A 17737-nucleotide genomic window follows, 5' to 3' on the forward strand; every position below is an offset into this window, starting at 1 on the left:
ATGAAGCAGTTCCCTTGTGATGGAAGGGTTCAGGCTGGGCTGTACTCATTGGAGTTTAGAGGAACGAGAGATTCTTACTGAAATGTATAAGGTGGTGAAGGTGTTGACAGAGTAGACATTGAGAGGCTGTTTCCCATCGTGGGGGAATCTGGAACCAGGGACAGAGTTTTAAAGTAAGGGCCCTGCCAATTAACATGGTGATGGGGAGGGATTTTGTGTCTCGGGATCATTAATCTTTGGAATTCTCTCTCCGCCTCGGGAGCAATGGAGCCCAGTTCATTGAATCTATTGGAAGCTGAGTTAAACAGGTTTTTAATCAATGAGGGAGTTGAAGATTGTGGGAGTCAGGCAGGAAAATGGAGTTAAGGTCACAATCAGATCAGCCGCCATCTTTATGAATGACAGGGCAAGCTCTCGGGGTCACTCCTGCTCCTGTTTCTGATGTACAATGTTCACATGGGATTTTCACATGGACATGTTTTAAGTTGTCAGCTTTTGAGTTTCTTTCCTTCCTGTGTGTTAAATAATCAGTGAAGAACTCACTTTCACCCTCACAAATTCCCTTCCATCTGGAAACCCATTTCAATGCCTTTTAAATGTTGTAATTGTACCAGCATTCACCACTTCATCTGGCAGCTCATTCTATGCACAGGTGGCAGGGTACGTGAAAACGTTGACCCTCAAATCCCTTTTAAACATTTACACCCTCACCTTAAACTAATGCCCTCTAGTTTTGGACTCCCCTACCCGAGAGAAAGCCTTGTTTGTTTACCCTATCCATTTTCCTTGTAATTTTATAAAACTAAAAAAGGTCACCCCTCATCCTCCGACGCTCCAGAGAAAATAGCCCCAGCTGATTCAGTCTCTCCTTATAGTTCAAACGCCCCAAAGCAGGCAACGTCCTGTCAGCCTTGAATAAACCCTTCCAAGTCCCACAATGCCTTTCCTATAGCAGGGAGTCCATTGAATGCAGTATTCCAAAAGTGACCGAATCAATGTCCTGTACAGCCACAACATGACATCCTAAATCCTTTACTCAAGGCACTGAGCAGTAAAGGCAAGCATACCAGATGCCTTCTTCACTACCCTGTCTACCAGCGATTCCACTTTCAAGGAACTATGAACCTGTACCCCAAGGTCTTTATTCAGCAACACTGCCCAGGACCTTACCATTAAGTGGATAAGTCTTGCCCTGGTTTGCTTTTCCAAAGTGTAGCATCTCATGTTTATCTGGATTAAACTCCATCTGCCACCCCTCAGCCCACGAGCCCATTTGATCAAGATCCCAGTGTACACTGAGGTAACCTCCTTCACTGTTCACTGCACCTCCAATTGTAGTGTCATGTGTAACATTACTAACCATCCCTCCTAGTCACACCCAGTTTGTCTGGGAGCCCACCACACGCCTTAGCCCCCTCGAGTGTACGTGAGGTCCCAGGGCCGAGTGCCTCGTCCATCAGACTCCGGACATCTCGGATCGGGAACCGGGCGTGGACCCACTCCCTCACTGTGCCGGTGTTATCCAGCCCACTCCCTGCCATCCAGCACATCCCCGACTCTGGTCAGCCCTGTATCCCGAGCTCTCTCCTCCCTCAGCCAGCACAATCCGTGCTCGAGGAGGAACCTGTTCCTGAGCAAGCTCTCCCTGACGAGACCCCCCACTCCCCGGAGGGGGAGAGCTCCTGGGTGGGGGGAGCTGACCGTGTCCCAGACTGTGATTGGGTCCAGGTAGGAGATAGGCAATTCCTGGAAGAAGACCCGAAGCTGGGACCACTCCATGAACAGGAACTGTGTGTCATAATGGAGGCCGTGCACCTGACGGAAGCAATATGTCATCAGAGTGTCCCACCCTGGAGGAGGCTCGATGGAAAGGTATCGCTGCAGGGTCTGAAGGTGGAAAGTCACTCCCTGGGTGTGAAGGTACACCAGCCCCTGACCACCCTCCTCAGGAGACTCCAAACTGCAGCAGCGACCCAGTGTTGCCCCTTGTCCCAGAAAAACCCGAGGAGCTGTTTCTGAATGGCGGTGACAAAGCCAGGGGGGAGGGCCCAAAGTGACCAGCCGGTCCCACAACATGGCGGCCACCAGCTGGTTTCTGAGCAGCACTCGCGCCCTGTAGGACATCACTCGGAGCACTCCTGTCCAGTGAGCTGGGGGAGTGGTCACCTTGGCCTCCAACTCGTGCCAATTCCCGGCCAGGATTCCTCAGCACGGTGAAGGTGGATTCCCAGGTAGAGGAGGGGAGGGGGACTCCATGTGAAGCACCGGAGCTCCTCCGGCAGGGGGTTCCATCCTCACGGACCGACCAGAATTCCCAAACACTTGCTCCAGTTGATCCTTGTGGAGGGCGCTGCAGAGTAGACCTCCTGGCACTCGCACATCCTCCGCAGGTCAGCTGGGTCTGTGACCATGAGAAACACCGCGTCGGTGAAAGCTGGAAAAATCCCCTCCAGCCCCGGCCTGCGCAGAGCCAAACCCGAAAGGTGCTTATACAAGAGGCACAGGAATGGCTCCACACAGAGAGAATAAAGCTGGGTGGACAGGGGCCAGCTCTGACACACTCCTTTCCTACAGCGTAGGGGCACCGTCAGGGACCCATTAACCTCCGCTGGGCACTCCGCAGCGGCGTACAGAACTCAGATCCCAGCGACAAAACATGTCTGGAACCTGAAAGCTGACAGAGTCCCGAGGTACCAAGGGGAGGCGAAAGTGCCCTGGTGAAGATTTTGTAGTTTGTGCTGAGGAGGGAGACTGGGCACCAATTCTTTAACAAACGGAGATCCCCTTCTTAGGCAACAGAGTGATGATGGCCCTGCACCAAGAAAGGGACATCTCTCCGGTGGCAATACATTCCTCCAGGATATCCCAGATTGCCCCGAGGAACCCCACAGTCAGCCAGTCAGCCCCTGGAAAGACAGTTGAGGGCACGGGTCAGCTCCAAGCTCAGAGGGGCATCGAGCACCCCAGGCCTCACAAAGGGGAAGGCAATGGAATCGGGACAGAGATTTCACCAAATGTCTACCAAGTCAAAGGTCTCACCTAAGTCCTTCAACTTCCCCACCAATGCTGAACTCTTCTGGTACCACCACAGTCACACACAAGCCCCCCACCCCACCCCACCCACCCACCCCAATTTTATACCGAAATGGCTAGTTCTTCCTGTATTCCACATGATGTAACCTTGTTAACCAGTCTACTGTGCACCACCTTGTCAGACACCTCATTGACGTCCACATGGGTAACATTCACTGCTCTGCCTTCATCAATCATTTCAGTCAGTTCTTCAAAACATTCAATCCGAGCAATCTGGTGAGGGGGGTGGGACCCAGACAGAGAATGTGAAGAAGGATCTGTCTGAGGCTGCGAAAAGGAGCAAGTCAAATAATCAAGGCAGGCAGGGGCAAAGCAAAGGTGGATATGGTCATAATCAATACAGGACTGGCACCACTTCCAAACAATCTGTGAGGCCTGGAACCTGTCACTGCAGCCTCTGTCTGTCCCGGGACCTCGTGACTGAATTGCCCCACTGATGGATCAGGCCTTGAGAGCTGAGGAAGTGGGGGCCCATCCTCTTGTGGTTCCTGAGAAGGGGACAGTGGTGTGGAAACTCATTGTGTTTGGCTTCTTCCAGGGAGCCACTGGAGATCTGTGTGGGATCTCTCAGTCACCCACCCACAAATGGATCAGTGCCATCTGTACAAGATTTCAGCACTTCCTCTTGTTTCCCCACGTCAAGGTCAGTCCTTTAGCCCAGGCAGTAGGATTCAGGAACATTGCTGTCTTCCCCCAGGAACAGGGCACCATCAGCTGTAGTCATGTCCCATTGAGAGGGCAATATGACAATGCAGTGGAGTTCATCAATAGGAAGTGCTTCCAATCCATTAATATGCAGATTGTCTGGAATCACCAGTCCCACTTCCTGAAGGTGTGTCCCCAGTACCGTGGGAGCTGCCATGGTTTCTACACCCTGGAGCACTCTCATGTCCTTGCTGTGTCTGAGGGCCCAGGTGCCCTACAAGCTGGTTCCTGGAGACAAGGGCTATCCACTGTGGTCCTGGCTGGTGAAACCATTCCACAACCCCCTGACTGAGTAAGAACAACCTATTGCTTTAGTTTTATCTCTGGGTTGTGTTTTAGCTCTGAGAAGACCTTGGGACAGGATGGCTGTGCACAGCAGTGTTCCTGAGAAGTGGATAATGGACTTAGTGAGTCACATTATATTGGAGTGAAAAGTTAGTTTCAGTCCCAGACCCACAGTGTTGGGATGAAACCCGAGGAGAGGTTATTTAAGCCAAGTATTTTGAGGGTGTGTGATAGCTCCAGGACAAAGCTATCACAGTTCCATCCATGACCTGAATGACACTAAGTTTCCTGTGAGGGGAGGAAGTGGTCCAGATTGTTCATCCAGATGCCTAGGCAATGTTCTGGGGACACATAAGAACTAGGAGCAGGAGTAGGCCATCTGGCCCTTTGACCCTGCCCCACCATCCAATAAGATCATGGATGATCTTTCTGTGGTCTCAGCCCCACTTACCTGCCCTGTCACCATAACCTTTAATTCCTGTTCTGTTCAAAAATGTATCTATCTTACCTTTAAAAATATTTTCTGAGGAAGCCTCAGCTACTTCATTGGGCAGGGAATTCCAGAGATTCACAACCCTCTGGGTGAAGACGTTGCTTCTCAAATCAGTCCTAAATCTGCTCTCCCTAATGTTGAGGCGATGTCCTCTTGTCCCAGATTCCCCTGCCAGTGGAAACATCCTCTCTACTTCTATCTTATCTATTCCCTTCATAATTTTATATGTTTCTATAAGATCTCTCCTCACTTTTCTAAATTGCAATGAATATAATGCCCAGTCTACTCAGTCTCTCCCAATAAGGCCAACTCCCTCAAATCCGCAAACAACTGGAAAACCTCCTCTGCAACCTCGCTCGTGTCAGTACATCCTTTCTCAAGTAAGGAGACCAAAACTACACACAGTACTCGAGATGTGGCCTCACCTACACCCTACACAGCTACGACTTAAGCTTCCTGCTTTTAAACACAATTGCTTCAGCAATGAAGGAGAAAATTCCATTTGCCTTCTTAATTACCTTTTACACCTGCAGACCAACCTTCTGTAGTTCATGCACAAGGACACCCAGATCCCTCTGCACAGCAACGTGCTGCAATTTTTCACCATTCAAGTAATAGTCCTTTTTATTGTCATTCCTTCCAAAATGAATGACTTCACATTTATTAACACTGTACTCCATCTGCCAGACCCTTGCCTGCTCACTTAAACTATGTCCCCCTGCAAGGTTTCACAGTCCTCTGCGCACTTTGTTCTACTGCTCACCTTGGGGCCATCCACAAACTTTGACACACAACGCATGATCCCTAACTCCAAATCATCTCTGTAAATTGTGAATAATTGCAGTCTCAACACGGACCCCTGAGGCACACCGCTAGTCACAGATCGCCAGCCAGAAAAGCACTCATTTATCGTCACTCTTTGCTTCCTGTTAGTTAACCAATCCTCTATACATACCAGTACATTGCCAGTGCCTTGCAACTTTATCTTATGCAGCAGCCTTTTGTGCTGCCCCTTGTCAAATGCCTTTTGCAAATCTACATACGACACATCCACTGGGTTACTGTTGCCCGTCATGCTCGTAAAGTCTTCATAGAATTCCAGTAGATTTGTTAAGCGTGACCTGCCCTTCATGAATCCATATTGCCTCTGCCCAAGGGGACAATTTTCATCTAATTGCCTTGCCAGCTCTTCCACAATAACAGACTCAAGCATTTTTCCCATTACTGAAGTTAAGCTAACCAGTCTAGAATTCCCCACCTTTTATCTACCTCCCTTTTTAAACAGTGACATCACATTTGCTGTTTTCCAATCTGCTGGACCTGCCCCAGTGAAATTTGGAAAATTACCACAAATGCAGTTACTATTTCTCCCACCATCTCTTTTAGTGCTCTGGGAGACATTCCGTCAGGGCCAGGAGACTTGTCTACCATTAGCTCCATGAGCTTGCCCAACACTACCTCTTCTGTGATAATGATTGTTTCCAGGTCCTCACGTACCTTCGTTTCTTCGTCAATTACTGCCATGTTATTCGTGTCCCCCACTGTGAATCTCTCCTTTTCACACAAATCCAATCCAATCAATAAAAGGAGCAATTTCAAAAGTTGCTAACAATGTTAATCCCATGTCAAAAATAATCCATTGATTATGAAGTGCTCAGGAATCCCCAGGAAATAACATGGAGCTATGTAACAGCAAGGTCTTTCTCAGTCTCTTATCAACACATTTTATTTCTCTGTTTCACTCCCCACTTTCTGCTCTCACACTGAAGCTACAGCCTTTGCTGCTGCTGATGGACACACAATATTTTGTTCTGGTCAGCACTGTTTCCATATCAGCCCAGCCCAGGGGCAGCAACCATTTTTGCTGAAGAGATTTTCAAGAAAAAAAATGCCTAAAATAGAAAATAATCTGAATGACCAGGTGAAAATTTAGCATTTCTCAGCCAATTGCCCTGTAAATTGTCACATGAGTCTACTGAATGTATAATTTTCATATAACAGTAAATAAAGCACACGTACTGAATGTGAGTCACAGAGTCATACAGCACAGGAGAGACCCTTCAACCCACTGGTCTTGCACTACAGGAATCACACTTGCCAATTCTTGGCCCAGAGCTTTGAATGCTATGACGTTTCACATGCTCATTTGTAAACTTTTATAAAAGTTGTGTGATTCCCCCTCTCGTGCCCCCCCAGGCAGTGAGTTCCAGATTCCCATTACCCTCTGGGGGAGAAAGGGTTTCCTGAAAAACTCCTGAAACCTCTTGCCCTTCATCTTAAAACTAAATCCCCTCATTATTGACTCTGCTTTAAGGAGAACAGCTGCTTCCTCTCCCTCCTCAGTCTTCCCTGCTCTAAAGAAAACAACTCAAGCCTATCCAACCTCTCTTCATAACCAAAATGTTCCAACCTCGCAACATCCTGGTGAATCTCCTCTACACCCCCTCCAGTGAAATCACATGCTTTCTATTATGAGGAGACCAAAACTGCACACAGTACTCCAGCTGTGGCCAAACCAAAGTCCTGCACAGCTTCAACATAACCTCCCTGCTTTTATCATCTGTGCCTCAACTGATAACAGGGAGCACCTTGTTAACAGGGAGCCCTATTAACAATTTTAATCCCATGTCAAAAAATAGTCCATTCATTATGAAGTGTTCAGGAATTCCCAGGAAATAACATGGAGCTATGTAACAGCAAGGTCTTTCTCAGTCTCTTATCAACACATTTTATTTCCCTGTTTCACTCCCCTCTTTCTGCTCTCACACTGAAGCTACAGCCATTTTCACTGATCTATGGATAAGCACCGTTAGATCCCTCTGAGCTTGACAGTGTCCTGTCATTCATTCACTACCCCCTTGTCTTGTTACTTCTTCCAAAGTGCATCACCTCACACTTTTCAATATTAAGTTCCATCTGCTATTGATCTGCCCATTTGACCAACGCATCATGATCAAACAACCCCATCTCTGACATGATGCTGGGGGGAGCATTCCTGCTGAAGTAGGTTGTTGGGCCGAGGACACAGACGTGAGGAGCTGCTGTTGTGAAGGCCAGCGGTGGAGATGATCGATTTCCAAATAATCACAACTATCTTCCAATGTGTTCAGTACAATTCCCACCAGTGGAGAATTCCACCTGATTCCCATGGACTCCTGTTTCACTGGGGCTTCTTGGTGTCACACTTGGTCACATGCTGCCTTGATGTCAATGACATTCAAGGCCAGATTAATCCAGGTTTCTGGATAATTGAGTGCTTAAACATACTCTCTTTGATATTTATATACATAACAATTTAAATTATAAATTATAATCAGCACAAAGTGATTATCTGACCTTTATTCGGTTTTATGGCCTCCACTATTTCTGTCCACACTGGAAATGGTAAAAGGATGTTGGATTTTTCAGTTGACAGGTCATTACCAATCTCATCGCTAACCCTTTAAATATTAAACAGTTTATCATAAATTCACCAGAAAGACTTTCCTGAATAATTTCATCAATTTTCAATCAGTTGCAGGAAACTGCTTGTCCTACCTCCTCCTCCGAGAAACTTCCTCCTGAAATAAACCAAACACAATCTGAGTTGTCAGAGACTGACTGTCTATACCAGAAAGCAACAATTACACCTTATTAAGAGCTGTCATTTTAAAAAAAAACTAATACATGGGGTATGATTCGATTAGATTTTTAGATTCGATTAGATTACTTACAGTGTGGAAGCAGGCCCTTCGGCCCAACAAGTCCACACCCAGACCCATTCCCCTACATTTACCCCTTCACCTAACACTACGGGCAATTTAGCATGGCCAATTCACCAAACCTGCACATTTTTGGATTGTGGGAGAAAACCGGAGCACCCTGAGGAAACCCACGCAGACACGGGAAGAATGTGCAAACTCCATACAGAGAGCCGCCTGAGGCAGGAATTGAACCCAGGTCTCTGGCGCTCTGAGGCAGCAGTGTCACCAACTCAACCAATGTTCCTTACCCATCTCCAAGAGTGATCTAAATTGCTGGGTCTAGAGGCATATAGAGACCAGACCAGGGAAGGACAGTAGATTGTCTTCCCTGATGGATGTTAGTGAATCAAATGGTTTTACAACTATCGACAATGTTTACATGGTCGCCATTAGGTGATCCTTTCTATAAAATGTCAGGTATTTTTTGTTGAAGTTAACTTTCACCATCTGTGAAAACTCGTCCAGCAGCATTACCAATAAACCCATCATCTCCCCTGTTCTCATTGTTGCAAACATGGAATACACTAAGGATACTGAAGACTGGGAGAAAATATTTTAGAAAGCAACAAATGCAAAAGTTAATTAGTGATATTAAACGACTCGATAAAACAGAAGATCTGATTCAGATGTTGAAAAGATGACAGAGTGGATTTGCTGAATTCAATGAAGATGCTGCCACTTGGAGGGAATCTGAAAATATAGATCTGTAAAAGTAATCATGGAACAAATAAATCCAAAGGGAAGTTCAGAACCAAATTCTTTGTCAAGAAAGTGATGAGAATGTGGAATCCACTGTCACACAGTGTGATTGAGACAAGTGTATTAAACAGGAAAGTGGAGAAACCCATGAGGGAGAAAGGAGCGGTGGGAGATAGTGACAGGGGAATGAAGGAGGATGGGTGTCTGCATCATGTTGGGACTGTTCACAGTCACACTTTCACTGAAATATAATCCCTCACCTTCAGAAATATCACTCCGCCTGTTTGTTCCCACTGTTTTTCCAACTTTGAGAGTTTCTGCTGAATAGACTTTAAATTCTTTTGAATTTCTTGAAGATGTTGCTCCATTGGTTTGAGAATGTTTTCCTCTTGTTCCCTGAGATCTCGGAGTAAACTCTGCTCTTTCTCAGTCAGCATCTGGTGCATTTGAGAAAATTCGGATGTGATGTGTGTCTGAAGATTTCTGGATTCCTCCTGTGAAATGAAACACCAACACAATATTTTTCCATGAAAAAACACAAACAGCCGAACCTAATGTTGAAGTCGAACCCAGGGAGATTTTACCTGAATTTGGGAAATCTTCTGTTTCTGCTGCTGCTCCATTTCTAGAGCCGCTGATTTCTTCCCTGTGAGAGAATCCATGGAAGATTTGACCTGATCCTGGGATTGGGAGAGAAAATAAGAAAATTAAACAGTTAGACCTTGAAAATGTGATGGAATAATCAGGGGATGAAATCTGTTTCCTTTTACCTTGTAGATTCCAACAGCTTCTTTAATCGGGATGAAGTTGTGAGATTTGTGTTCCCGGGAATCTCGACAAATCACACAGACCAATTTCTTGTCAGTTTCACAAAACAGCTTCAGTTCTTCCTGATGTTCCTCACAGAGATGTTTACTTTCCTTCTCTTGCGGATTCAAACTTAATTTCCGAGCTTTCTCGGTCAGATTCGCTAAGGCCCGGTTGCCTCTGAGGTTTCTTTCCGGAAACCCCTGTCTACATTCTGGGCAGGAGTTTATCTCCTGCTTTTCCCAACTCTGGGTGATACAGGAGCGGCAGAAGTTGTGTCCACAATCGAGTATAACCGGATCGGTGAAGAAATCCAGACAAATGGGACAGATTATCTCCTCGGTCCAACTCTCTCCCTGCTGTCTGGAATCCATGTTCACCCTCAGCACTTCCTGGTTCCAACCACTTTTACTTTGCTGTTATTGCTTTTGTGAACACGTTCAATTCAGTGAATCCTGAGGAAATTTGACAGAAGACTCAAGAAATTATTATTGAGCACCAATCTATTTCCCACTCACTGTTCTTTGTCAACGTGAAATGTAGGGTAGAGATCAGGAAAAACACAGTGAGAACTCTGAAGGAGAACGTACGGAAGGTGAAAATCCATAGAGATGAAAGTCCAAGGAATGTTGGCAGAGGGAGGGGCTGGAAGGAGGGGAGGAGTTTATATTTTAACCCTGTAAGTGACAGGATTGCCACAATTGTCTTTCACATACTAACGCCTCTCAGTGATTTCTTTTATTAATTCACGTGTGGGATGTGGGCATTGCTGGCTGGGCCCTTAAGAAGGTGGTGGTGAACTGCCTTTTTGAACCGCTGCAGTCCATGTGCTGTGGGTTTACCCACAACATCATCAAGAAGCAAATTTTGCGATTTGGACCAGGCAACAGTGAAGGGACAGCGATACAGGATGGTGAGAGGCTCAGAGGGAACCTGCAGGTGGTGGTGTTCCCATGTACCTGCTGCTCTTGTTCTTCTGGATTGAAGTGGTTCTGGGTTTGGAAGGTACTGCCTGAGGACGTTTGGTGAATTTTTGTGGTGCATCTTATAGATAGTACACACTGCTGCTACTGAGTGTTGTGGTGGAGGGAGCGGATACTTGTCGATGTGATGCTCTTCAAATGGGCTGCTTTGTCCTGGATGGTGTCAAGCTTGTTGAGTGTTGTTACCATCCAGGCAAGTGGGGAGTGTGCCATCACACTCCTGATTTGTGCCTTGTAGATGGTGGGCAGGCTTTGAGAAGTTTGTTTCGAGCTTCTGGCATGTTCTTGTAACCAAGGTGTTTACACTGGCTGGGAGGATGAGTCCTGGAGATGAGTCTAGGACAAGACACCAATGTGTGGAGGCAGCAAGGCATTGTGGTCTGAATCCTGGTGGGCATAGACTCAGAGAGAAAGGACTATAACTTGAGTACTTTAAAGATACTTTTTATTCACATTCTGGACTTTTTAAACCCTGTATTCCCATGTTCACTCTTTTTCACTATTTCAATTCTGCAACAATATTTAAAGTATCTGTACTAATGTACCCTGTACCTAAGATGGTGCTAAGTGATGACATTACAACGTTTCACTGCACCCACTCCGGTGCACGTGACAATAAAGGCTTGTCTTATCAATTCTATTCTTTTCTATTCTATTCTTTCTCTCAGGTGTGTCCTGTCCATAAAACAGCAACATGACAAATCCCATCCGGATAATCACCAGCACATCAGGTTCCTCTCGATCCTCAGTAAAGTGATGGCAGGAACCATTCACAGAGAGAGCAAGCTGCCACTCAGTGATATCCCACTCACTGACACTATGTTTAGATTCCACCAAACCAACTTTACCTCTGACCTCATTAGATCATTGGTCAAAAGAACAGATTTCCAGAAGGTGGGAATATCTGCCCCCAGTGTCATGGCAGCTTCTGACTGAGGCTGGTACAAGGAGATCCAGTCCATGGCAACCAGGAGAGAGATTCTCTTCTGCCTCACAGCTCGCACAAAGAAAATAGATGTTGAAGGTCACTCCATTTAACTTGAGGACCTCCTCAGAGTAGATAGTATTACACAACCTGTTCAGAGACATCATTACACACCCTTGCAGTTGGAGGGTTTGAACACATTCCTCCTGGATCAGAGGTGGGACACAACCATTCCACCAGAAGAACCCATCAGTTCCTCAGAGCAGTGTCCTACAAACAGCTATTTTCACCCCCTTCATCAATGAACATCCCTCGGTCACAGGATGGGAATGGAAATGTTCACAGATGATTGTACAGAGTTCAGTCCCATTTAAACCTCCTCAGATACTGAAGTAACCTGTGTCAGTATGTGGCAGGAACTGGGCAATGTTCATGCTTGGACTGACAACATAGTAATTCACACTTTCACCACCGAATGGCAGAGACTGACATAAGAGGAGAATATCTGGCTTTCCCCCACATCATCATTTCAAAATACCCCCCACTGTCCTCGATCCTACCATCACATTGAAAGTTAACCTGAACATCCACAGAAACGCTGCAGCTACAAAAGCAGGCTGGAGGTTCAGAATTTTACAGTGAGAAACTCCCCAAAATCTGTCCACCATTTACATGGAACAAGTTAGGAGTGTGATGGGAAACTCTCCAATTAATGGGATGAGTGTAGCTCCAACATCTTTCCTTCAAACGTCAGAATATTTAAAGCAGGAACAAGCAGGCTGCCTTACCAGCATCCAGACACCATGATAAACATTCAGTACTTCCAATACTGCTGTACATGGCCACAGTGTGTGTCATTTACAAGATGCACTGCAATACTTGCCAAGGCTTCTTTAACTCTACCTTCCAAATCTGGAGCCGAGGAGCTTGATTAAATAAAGATTTGGGTGGCAACAAATAGGTCATTGGTCTGCAGATTGGTCTCCAGCTGTTGATGACAAAGGCATTTTGCCTGACAACAACTCTGTGATTGGTTCTCAAGTCACTGAACATCCTGGGAATGCAGGTCAAAACGTGTGGTGCTAGAAAAGCACAGTCGGTCAGGCAGCATTCGAGGAGCAGAAGAATCAGCGTTTTGATCATAAGCTCTTCATCAGGAAGAGCTGGGGCTGTGAACAGGATAGTGAGTCACCATCAGACATCCACCTGCACAGGAGCTGTCTCTTTTCTCTGCTGTAAAAGCCACTTAAATCTGAAATAAAACCAGTTTAGTTTCTTTCAGGAGCTGCTGCAAGCTGTGCCTTTTAACTGAAAAGTCAGGGAGATTTTAATAAATATCAACCAGCCACCCAGTGCCTCCTGCAAACCATTGTGAGCTTGCAGAGAAGGAAAACTGAGACACAGCATTCTGATCAGAACAAGAGTCATCTCAGCAAATCCTGTGAACAGAATACACTGACTGGTTTCCCAATCTTCCTCTGTCCAGAACACCCATTTTTATCTATTTGAGAATGAGAGAGTTTGTGTATGTGTGTGTGTGTGTTGTGTGTGTGTCTGTGTGTGTTGTGTGTGTGTCTGTCTGTGTGTGCGTGTATAGGTGTGGGTGTCTCACAGGTCACACAAAGAAAGATGGCTGTGGTTGACAACAAATCAGTTTAACTCTAGGAGTTCCTAAGGGTTAAAATCCTGGATATTTCCTTCAGAATCTCAGAATCTCCACAGTATGGAAGCAGGCTACTCAGTGCATCAAGTCAACACTGACCCTTCAAAGAGTATCTTACCTAAACCCACCCCATGTCTGTAACCCAGTATCTCCCATGGCTAATCCACCTACTTGCAATCCCCAGACACTTGGGCAATTTAGCATGGCCAGTCCACGTAACCTGCACATCTTTGGGCTGTGGGAGGAAACTGGAGCAGCCAGAAGAAACCCACACAGACACAGGGGTGCACGCAAACTTCACACAGACAGCCACCCAAGGGTAGAACTAAACCCAGATCCCTGGCGCTGTGAAGCAGTCGGACTAACCACTGAGCCAAGGTTTGTTTCTGGGATTTGGACATTAATGCCTTTTTCAGCACTTATTGCCTATCCTTAATATCTCAGAGTCAGTTTACAGCCAACCTCATTATTGTGGGTATGGAGTCACATGCAGGCCACAGGGTTATAGAGTCATAGAGTTATAGAGATGTACAGCATGGAAACAGACCCTTCGGTCCAACCCGTCCATGGCGAAAAATGTCCCAACCCAATCTAGTCCCACCTGCCAGCACCCGGCCCATATCCCTCCAAACCCTTCCTATTCATATACCCATCCAAATGCCTCTTAAATGTTGCAATTTTACCAGCCTCCACCACTTTTTCTGGCAGCTCATTCCATACCCATACCACCCTCTGCGTGAAAACGTTGCCCCTTAGGTCTCTTTTATAGCTTTCCCCTCTCGCCCTAAACCTATGCCCTCTAGTTCTGCACTCCCTCATCCCAGGGAAAAGACTTTATCCATTTATCCTATCCTTGCCCCTCATAATTTTATAAACAATTATAAGGTCACCCCTCAGTCTCCGATGGTCCAGGGAAAACAGCCCCAGCCTATTCAGCCTCTCCCTGTAGCTCAAATCCTCCAACCCTTGCAACATCCTCATAAATCTTTTCTGAACCCTTTCAAGTTTCACAACATCTTTCAGATAGGGAGGAGACCAGAATTGCATGCAATATTCCAACTGATGCCCTGTACAGCTGCAACATGACCTCTCAACTCCTGTACTCAATATTCTGACCAATAAAGGAAAGCATACCAAACGCCTTCTTCACTATTCTATCCACCTGTGACTCCACTTTCAAGGAGCTATGAACCTGCACTCCAAGGTCTCTTTGTTCAGCAACACTCCCTGGGACCTTACCATTAAGTGTATAAGTCCTGTTAAGATTTGCTTTCCCAAAATGCAACACCTCGCATTTATCTGAATTAAACTCCACCTGCCATTTCTCGGCCCATTGGCCGATCTGATCAAGATCCCATTTTAATCTGAGGTAACCTTCTTTGGTGTCCACTGCACCTCCAATGTTGGTGTCATCTGCAAACTTACTAACTATACCTCTTATGCTCACATCCAAATCATTTATATAAATGACATAAAGTAGTCAACCCAGCACCAATCCTTCTGGTACTCCACTGGTCACAGACCTCCATTCTGAAAGGAAACCCTCTACCACCACCCTCTGTCTTCTGTCTTTGAGCCAGTTCTGTATCTAAATGGCTAGTTCTCCCTGTATTCCATGAGGTCTAACCTTGCTAACCAATCTCCCATGGGGAACCTTGTCGAACATCTTACTGAAGTGCATATAGATCACATCTACCGCTCTGCCCTCATCAGTCCTCTTTGTTACTCCTTCAAAAAACTCAATCAAGTTTGTGAGACATGATTTCCCACGCACAAAGGAGTGTTGACTATCCCTAATCAGTCCTTGCCTTTCCAAATACATGTGCATCCTGTCCCTCAGGATTCCTTCCAACAACTTGCCCACCACCAACATTAGGCCCACTGGTCTATAGTTCCCTGGTTTGTCCTTACCACCCTTCTTAAACAGTGGCACCATGTTAGCTAACCTCAAGTCTTCCGGACCTCACCTGTGACTATCGAAGATACAGATGTTCTAAACTTGGAACTGAAAGATCAGTCAGCGTCTGAGGGGACTGGGAGCAAGATTGTGGGGCAGTGAAGAAATAAATGGATGGGGAATAACGCAGAGGGAGTTTGTGGTGTGGATGAGTGGGGAATAGTACAGAGGGAGCTAGTGGGTAGAGTGAGTGGGGAATAGTGCAGAGGGAGTTAGTGGGTAAGTGAGCTGTGAGCTGCAGGAAGCTGGGGAGCTGCTGCCTGGAATGTTGTTCCATAGGTGGGAGGTGAAGCTCCATCGCTGGGGTTGGAATGGATTGCAGCCTGTAGTTCCCTCCTCCCAGGTGTAGGGGGAGACTGTGAGCTGTACACCTTCTGAGACCAGGGAGTGTCCAACACTTGGATTCACCACCATCTGATCCCCTGGGCAGCACCTCTTTCCCCATTAGCCCTTTCCCCTTCACTTCAGCTGCTTTTCCACCCCCAGCTCATTGGCCTCAGTTCCCCAAGGGGCCACCAGCTTCATTCTCACTGAGGCCAAAGGGGTGTCGAATACTCAGATCCACTACCCCACCTCCCCAAAACATCTTCCCCCGTGCCCTTGGCAGAATGCTCATTGTTCCTTGATTTACAGACTTGCTCTCACCGGCTGATCCACCAATCACAGGCTCACTCTCTGCACTGATTCTCCAATCACAGGCTCATTCTCTGCAGTGATCCACCAATCGCAGGGTCACGCTCTGCACTGATCTACCAATCACAGACTCATGCTTTGCACATCCACCAATCAGAGGCTCATTCTCTGCACTAATCCACCAATCACAGGCTCCCTCTCTGCACTGATCCTCCAAACACAGCTTCAATCTTTCTGACTGACCATCCAAACACAAGTTCCCTTCTTCTGGCAAGTCACCAAGGACAGCCTTGCTCTCTCCTGATGATTCTCCAATCAAAACCTTGCACTTTCCACCTAATTTTCCAATCACAGCCTCACTCAATCCACCCCTTCTCCAACTTGAGCCTCGTACTGACTATTCATCATCCAATCACAACCTCAGATCCACTCATCAATCCCAAATCGTAGCCTCACGCTCTCCCAGTTGTTCCTAGGACACGATCACAGAACTATACCAACTACTGCTGTTTGATCTGCAACTTGAGGTGGAGTGGGGGGAGGGTGTGAGGTCTGTGGGGAGGTAGGTGACCATCCTATCACAGTGAGAGCTTCTTTCATTTCTATGGAACTGACCGTTTCCAAAGATTCACTGGTGACTTGTGTCAGAAATGTACCAAGGCTGTTACTGATGTAGTTTGTTCCAGATCACATTGCTTCGGCTTGTTTCCCTGTGAAACACAAAATGTCAGCATCAGTCCTACAGCCCGGGCAGTAGCAACAAACGTGGCTTTCCCAGGTGCAGGGTGTTATAGATTGTACACGCGCAACACTGGGCATGCCATGACATAAGATAGCAGAGTCTATCAACATGCTATCAATGTACAACTCATCTGTGATTATCAGTCCCACATCGACAAAGTCTACGCCAGGTACCCTGGAGGTTGTCATGAAGCTGATGTCTTTGGGGACTCTCATGTTTGTGCATAGTTTCAACAGCCAGGTACCCTTCAAGCTGGTGACTGGGAGACAGGGGGCACTGCTGATGACTCCATCAAACAACTTCCTGACTGAAGCCAAACAAAGTTAGAATGCAGAACATTTTTCAACCAGGACCATTGTGGAGCAGACAGCAGGTCTGCTGAAGATGATGTCCCAATGCTTGGATCAGTCTGGGGGCAGGTCATGCAATATCGACCAGTCAGAGTGCGCTGCATAATCGGAATGATTCCTGATGAAAGGCTTTGGCCCAAAATGTCGATTTTGCTGCTCCTCAGATGCTGCCTGACCTGCTGTGCTTTTCCAGCACCACTCTAATCTAAACTGTACAACTCAAGCAAGCGAAAGGAGAATGGGATAGATGTTGGAGAGCTCAGGGAGCAGCAGCAGATTTCCAAAGAGGAGGGTGAGGACACTGAGCAGGAGGAACATCACCTTCAGCACAATAGAGCAGTGCAACATTGAGTGCAACAAGCCAGACAGGACTGAACTGACACACGGCTTAAATAGATGTGAGCTCAGTGCAGTAATGATCCATTGGCTGTGAATTTGTTGTTGATTGAAAGGCAAGTGGTTCCTGATTGTTCCCAGAAGAAACACAGCTGCTTTTTCTTTGTTTTATCTTTATTTTTGTTGTTACTGAATGAAAGTTAACTTTGTTATCGGTGAAAGGTTTTCCATGTTGAACAGTGAGAACTTGGTTGGGAAAATGAGCTGTGAGGAGGATACAGAAATGTTTCAGTGTGATTTGGACAAGTTGAGTGAGTGGGAAA

General features: G+C 46.5%; 1 protein-coding gene across 1 annotated transcript in view; it reads right to left on the reverse strand.

Moving 5' to 3' along the window:
* LOC148140045 (zinc-binding protein A33-like) overlaps positions 1-10454 on the reverse strand; it is a 35475-nt gene extending 25021 nt beyond the window's left edge. Inside the window, exons 1-5 of the mRNA XM_087979223.1 lie at positions 9789-10454; positions 9603-9698; positions 9279-9512; positions 8114-8136; positions 7913-8016 (exon numbers count right to left, since the gene is read on the reverse strand). Coding sequence (XP_087835349.1) covers positions 7913-8016; positions 8114-8136; positions 9279-9512; positions 9603-9698; positions 9789-10199 — 868 coding nt within the window. The 5' untranslated portion in view covers positions 10200-10454. The remainder of the gene's footprint in view (positions 1-7912; positions 8017-8113; positions 8137-9278; positions 9513-9602; positions 9699-9788) is intronic.
* Positions 10455-17737: the final 7283 nt, after the last annotated feature.

The sequence above is a fragment of the Chiloscyllium plagiosum genome, unplaced genomic scaffold (genome assembly GCF_037043375.1).
Source record: "Chiloscyllium plagiosum isolate Xiang-an unplaced genomic scaffold, Cpla_swu_hap1 HiC_scaffold_35, whole genome shotgun sequence".
NCBI lineage: Eukaryota > Metazoa > Chordata > Chondrichthyes > Orectolobiformes > Hemiscylliidae > Chiloscyllium > Chiloscyllium plagiosum.